This window comes from Vanessa atalanta, chromosome 2 (genome assembly GCF_905147765.1).
Source record: "Vanessa atalanta chromosome 2, ilVanAtal1.2, whole genome shotgun sequence".
NCBI classification, from domain to species: Eukaryota; Metazoa; Arthropoda; class Insecta; order Lepidoptera; family Nymphalidae; genus Vanessa; species Vanessa atalanta.
The window spans coordinates 6,055,887-6,062,903 of NC_061872.1; the positions used below are offsets into that span (position 1 = coordinate 6,055,887).

General features: G+C 31.8%; 1 protein-coding gene across 1 annotated transcript; it reads right to left on the minus strand.

Annotated features, from left to right (window-relative positions):
* On the minus strand, window positions 1–3,067 carry LOC125069289 (TAR DNA-binding protein 43-like). The gene is made up of 3 exons (XM_047678731.1): window positions 1,629–3,067; window positions 763–850; window positions 1–119 (listed from the first exon to the last, which is right to left on the minus strand). The coding sequence occupies exon 1, from the start codon at window positions 2,965–2,967 to the stop codon at window positions 1,630–1,632; it is 1,338 nt and encodes a 445-aa protein (XP_047534687.1). The 5' UTR covers window positions 2,968–3,067; the 3' UTR covers window positions 1–119; window positions 763–850; window position 1,629.
* Between the last annotated feature and the right edge of the window lie 3,950 nt (window positions 3,068–7,017).

Here is a 7,017-nt window from a genome sequence, read left to right on the forward strand (position 1 = left end):
CATGTGTAAATATAAAGTTTATTAAAACTCATTCAACAATGTTTTAATAAAAAATATTCAACAAAAATAAATCAGACTTTTCTATCCAACACCATCCATGGTACACGCATCTGTTTCATCTGAAAGTAAAATAAAATAAATATAAATGCTTATAATTTATATATTTAACCAAGGCATTTCCATGAGAAAATGTGGGCCATTTAGTTGTAGATAGAAGGGTGACTGAGCCATTGTCACAAAGGTATATAGGCACTGCATTCATGATATAACAAATGGTCTGTGTGTTTTGCAGCCCAGGGTGTAGTGACCACCTAACATCAGATAACCCATCTACTTACCTTCCTTCTTAAAATAATACAAGGAAAATGATCATTTATCATATTAAAAAAATGATATATATTTTTTTATTAAAATAGATAGACAGACTTTCAAATGGACTCTGTGATGCGTAAGTAATTGTGACTACTATAAATACAAAGAGATGATATAAGTTGTTCCTTAATTGCTTCCTGAACCTTATGCCTACTACACACTTTTTACACTGGTTTACTCACCTTGATATGCCTTGAATGATAGATTTTGACATATACCTATTTAAAAATTGGTAACATAAAATGTCATTTTACTGCAGCTTATTATAGGTGGTACTATCCCAGACTGGCTTGCATAAAGCTTTACCATCACATTAAAATATCAAAAGTGATCTATATACATATATTGGAGTAGAATATACTTTGTAATTCTAATGGCAATAAAATTTACCTTGAAATTTTTGAGATACATTTTGTCAATGTTTTTCTTTCCCAAATTATTTACATCATTTGATTATTCCGAAATCAGCAACATGTATCTGTAAATAAGCTATAGTTAACATAAGTTCAATTTTGTTTAAAGTAAAGTAAATTTGAAATGATAAAACATTTATAATATTAACTTCAACTTCAAACAAGGCATCATAATAAAATCAACTGGTTCTACTTTTTTCATAGCTACAAATAAAAACATATTCCTTTTATGCAAAAATTAACATCACTTATCATACCATTACTGCAACTCACTCACCACTTTGATGCAGATGCACTCAGATGGTACTTTTCTAATTCCAGGAGCATCGAGTAGCCACATCTTGACTATCACTCACTCAGACACCGAGACGTCTGCTACACATGATCTTTTATATACATACCATATTATAACTCACTCCATATCAAAAATACATTCATACTCAATTCCTAAAGAATTGAGATCAATGCAGTCAACCAATTCCATTACTCAATTAAAGTTGATGATATAAAATTTCACCCTTAAATCTATCATCCTTCAATGATACACAATTAACCCACCCAACAGCACAATTGAAACATCCATCTCAGAATGCATACTTTATTAATTCAATGTCTCTCACATCATGCCATATCACAAATTACACACAGAACAAAGTCACCTTAAATCTACTACAATCTGTTTTAACTTTTTACAATTGAGTTGTGTGATAGTACTATCACTATAAATATATGTATATTGACATAAATCTTCACATAAATAGCAAAATCAATAACATTTAAACACTTATCTTATACCTCCCCACACAATCATCTCTGGTATGAACATTTCTAGTGTACGCTCACCTCATGTCTGGGGTTTGTTGTTATTCCATCCACCGTTAGACCCTGAACTCCCTGAACCACCCCCACCATTACCACCCCAACCTTGTCCATTTGGCCAATTGCCTTGGTTCCAATTGCCATTTTTCCCACCATTCCAGCCTGGATTATTACTTTGATTCCATGATGGGGGAGGTCCATTTTGACCCCAATTTTGATTGTTATTCCAATTTTTACCACCACTGCCTTGAGGAGGGCCACCTTGCCAATTATTTGGACCTGTATTACCTGGACCACCCAAAAATCCACCCCAGCCAGCTTGGTTCAAAGCTGCAGCAACAAGACTTATTGGCAAATTAAAGTTAGCTGGTGGACCACCATTTGGATTTATGCCTAAGTTTTGCATATTAAGAGTATCAATGTTGTTGTTGCTGCCACTGCCATTAGAACCTCCCGATGGACCTGATCGATTTCCTTCCCAATTATTTGGGCCATAAGAGTCATCTTTCCAATTAGGATTAGACTTACTTTTAATTTTTGGTGCAGCACTTGACACAGAAACCGACGCACCTTTTATAACGTGGTCTTCACCACACAGACTTTGTGCCACTTCTGGGTCTAAGAAAGTAACGAAACCGAATGCTCTAAACGGTCGAGGAACAAATACATCTGTCACTTCACCAAACTTTGAAAAATATTCTCTCAGATCGTCTGCTGTCATATCTTCTGTACATCTGCCGACAAAAACTTTACAAGGCATTTGTGGTACCACTCCCTCTTTTGAGTTAGGAATACGAACATCGACCCACCGACCATCTATGTTATGCCTTTGTGCAAGAGCTCGCATTTGTGAGGCATATGTAGCAAATCGTATAAAGCCGAAGCCTTTAAACAGTCCGTTTTTATCTCGTTTTAACTGAACCATGACAACTTCGCCGAACTTTTCAAAGTACTGTTTAATCGATTCTTCAGTTGATTTCCACGGTAAGCCGAGACATATTAAATCGGAACAAGTTAGTTTCTTTTCTAACCGTTTTGTTTTAGCCGCTGAATTTTCCGGTGACACATCTTCCATTTTGCGTTTATTTTCTTTTGGAAAAACGCAAATAAATAAAAGTTTAGCCCAACCTTGTTCACTAGGTGGATGCAATTTGCCATCACTAAGACGTATTCCTCGAATAGTTTTGCTATCAGGATGGCGGTATTTGAGTCCGCAAGCTCCAGGGAATTGTGCCACTAGCGTAGATAGCAATAAGGTCCCGTCTAATTCACAAGGAATTTCTACAGCATTTGAATCATCTTCATCTTCACTAACTTTAATATATTCAAAGATATCTTCACTAAAATTATCTTTATTATTCATTGTACCAATTTTCAGAGCTATCTACTATGTAAAATTCACTTCTTATTTTTACACAATAAGTCAAAATGGCTACGGTGAAAACGAATATAGTCAATGGTGCCAATATAAAAAAAAATTATAGGTATTATGACGGCTTACGGAAACGGAATGGTCCACAGAAGGGGGATGACAGATGTAAAAATGTTTTGTAAATGTTTTTATTTTTAAATAATACACAGTAACTAACCTAGTGCCAATAAATTGATACGTTATTTTATTTTATTTATAATACCTACGTATAGTATATAGTAAATGGATAGTGTGATAGATTTCTTTATAAAACACTGTTTATATTGTCTGGGCTTGACTTGGCTTGTTTTAAATATTGAATACTTTAAATTTTTAACGTATTTTATTACTCTATAAAAAAAACAATGCCCTTTTACAGTAAACAATTTTTTAATACTTATTAATAAATACTCTTAAATTAATAATATATCTAGATAGAGTGTCGCATTACAGAACAACTAAAACAATCGGACTAACTTTATAACCTTGGTCTGCTACTACTTTACTAGTGTTCGTAGATTTGATAATTAAATAATCAAAGAAAATACTTACTATAAAAAATAAGCGTATCGAAATTAATGACTATACCGTATCATGTTCATTCGGAACATCTGAGACAATTGAGTTGTAAAAAATAAATCTTGCGTAGACGTATTCTCTATAAAAGCTCCAATTTATAGATCCTCCTTCTCGATCATTTTAAAAATGTTGTATCACTTAGTAACACATGAAGACAACTTTAATTTAGCTGTCGTAAAGTATTAATCCTTGGTTTTTTAATTAAATATATAATATTTTTTAAAGTACATAAATATTGCATTTACACTTTAAAATATAAATGTGTTACACACACGCCTAATTTATTATACGATGCATTAGCACAGTACTGGTGAATAGATCGGTTGGCGAATAATTATAAATCACTGGTAAAAAATAGCATGAAACATCGCAACACGCGGATTCGAAAGATTTATACATTTTCCAAGAAGGGTGTGGGTTAAAGATAGGGATAAAAACTAAAAAAGTTTTTATCCCTATCTTTAATCCCGTTTAGAACTTTTAATCAGAAGATTATTCTGTGTTTTCCAAAGCTTATTTAATTTTCAACAAACACTAAATCAATGTATGAGATTAAAACCGATTTGAAGAGAGGCCATATACTCTGTGTGGAATATTTTACCATAGAATATAAAAGTTTGAGGTACCGTTGACCGTTAAATGTACAACGAAAGGGAATAAGAAAAATATTATGTAGTATATTCATCGGAAAGTTGAATCATCTTAAAGAATTACTTCTGAGTAATTTGAAACATCAGATAATCGGATTCTTGCTGTAGAAATAAAAGTACTTAAATATAATTTGGTCACAAAATTTATCGCCCAATTAGCCGAAATCTGTCAATAACATGGGATAAAATCCCAATAAAATTATTTTGCCCGTACGAACTCGAGACGGGCAGCTAGTATAATATACATATAGTACTTTGTTGATTAACTTAGTTGAATCAATTATTTCAATGTTTTTTTAAAGGTTAACTAAACTATTAAAAACTATTGGCTAGTTTCCGTTAATACTTTAGTGTCCTCTTAACTTGTTTATCAGTTAACATATTTATAAGCAAATTAACTATAACAAACATATTTACTAACCGCAAAAATAATTACTGTATGTAATGTAATAATGACTGAATGTAATAAATGAGCTAGCAATTTTGGCGGCTAAGAATAAAGATGTAGATGATTTAAACTACATAATTTCCGATCCATCTTGCATTCACAACGCCAATCTTTGAAAGTATGTGGTCCGAATCTAGATAATCAATATTTTTCCCATGGTCAATTATATGAAGACGCAGCAGAAACCATTTGCGTGATTTGTTCTTGCGCCTGATAATAAAACAAAAAATGTCGTCACTAAGTGCTTCACTTAAGAGTACCAACCTATGCACCAAAATAATCATAAAAATACTTGATTTTTTCATTTATATTTATTATATTAATAAAATCCAAAATCTGCTCATTTATTGCATCTAAGGCGGAACAAAGTTCGCTGGGTCAGGTAGTTCAGAATGAATTTGTTAAAGTGTGAAGAGAAACAATCATTATCATTCAACGCTAAAAAAATGTTTTACCGTTTGCCTCACATTCATTTTTTGTTTTATGTTTATATTATTCGTAGGTTTGGTATTGGATTTGGTATTGGTATTTAATTATCCGTTTTGAAGATCAGACATATTTTGATATCTTGATTATATAGGTCGATATCTACGATACGACTTAAAAATGCATGATAATTATATAAGCAGAAAATAAATTATCAAAAATAAAACAGTGATTTGGTAAACATTTCAATGTTATTTGATTGTAACGAAATCTATCAGTAGCATAAAACAAAGTCGTTTTCTGTTTCTGGCTATATATCCTCTAATTCCTCCCTTAAACCACTCAATAGATTTTAATGTTGTTTTTAATTCTCATTAATAGAAAGAGCGGTAAACGAGGAAGGTTTTTACATATAATTTGTAAATATTTTGTACAAAGTGGCTGAACTTTTGATCATATTGCTCTGATGCTTTTCATCAGAGCCGAGCAATTGCTTTCTCATTCGTTACAATACTTTAGAAGATATTGTCTTTCCAAATTATGTGCAACGAAAAAGTTCAAAATGGGTGGTCGGATAAGTTTTTGTTAGTCACAAAAATTTTTATACTTGGAAGTTAAAATTATCCAAATTTGAATCTTTAAGCTTTGGACAAATGATCTATTTTTTATTCTGTTTTTCATTGACGACATAATTATAAGTAATTATATATCTAATATAACTAAACGTTATTAAATAAATATATCAATTTAATTTTTTTTTGCTAAGAGCATTAATCGTTTTCCTTATTTAGAATTTGAAGCCGTGCAAAGCCTGGGCCGGTCGCTATTAAATGTTTATAATAAAATTTAGAAACCTCTTGCACTCCAATAATTAGGTATGTACTTCATTCAAATCCTAATTTCCGAAGTATCTTAGTCCTTAGATGTTTAAATATGTACTTTTATTGCAGCAATATCCTATACATAGATAGTTTGCGGTTCGACTAATAGATATCGGATATTATGTCGATATTTGGATCGCCCACTGCTACTTTTTACATACATCGTAGAATACATTCGTAGAAATAGTCCAAGTTCAACGGTAATTTTACCTTGCTCGGAACGTTAATAGAGGTTTTATAATACTTTTGTACATTTGTTTACATTTGTAATTTTTAAGGACATAACAGGTTATGGACAATATGTAAATAAAAAATCCAGTTAAAAAAAACACCGATAAAAGTCTATTAAACAAGCTTTTTCCAGGTTTCTGAAAATAAGGTAATATCTAATGAGATAATTGTGGTGTCGACTAAAACTTGATATTTTTCATTCCAATCTGTAATTTTGGATATATATTTTACAAAAGCGTGTTCTGTAGTTGTTCGATAATTAGAATGGAATAATAACAATGACAAGTTAAGTGATTTAATTTAACACTGTTCACGTTTAAAGCCACCGCTTAAATCTTTCAATTCAATTGAACCTTCTTCAAATAATCAGGAACATTCATGAAAAACGCTTTAAACATAGAACGTCTGGTAAATGATGATGTGACGTATATGATATTTGTGTATTAGACTGAGAGCCAGTGATCGGCAGACTTACGGTATCAAGCTCCATATTACTGCCAGGTATACTGCTTCACCTGCTGTTGGTGAAATGGAGGTTCACTATTTCCATCGAGGGTTCCTTTGAGCGTGCCATGGAGTCGAAATGCATAAAAATTGAATTTCAAAACGAGATCGCAGCAAGTCTGCCCTTTTGATATCTTAAAATATGTAAAAAAATATATAGAAAACTTCAATGGCAGACACTTACTCCGGTTCCTTCTATATTTTTTATAATTTCAAAGCTACTTAAATTTGACAAAAATTGACTTTATTTTAGCAAAGCTGAAATTTATATAAATTATGTATA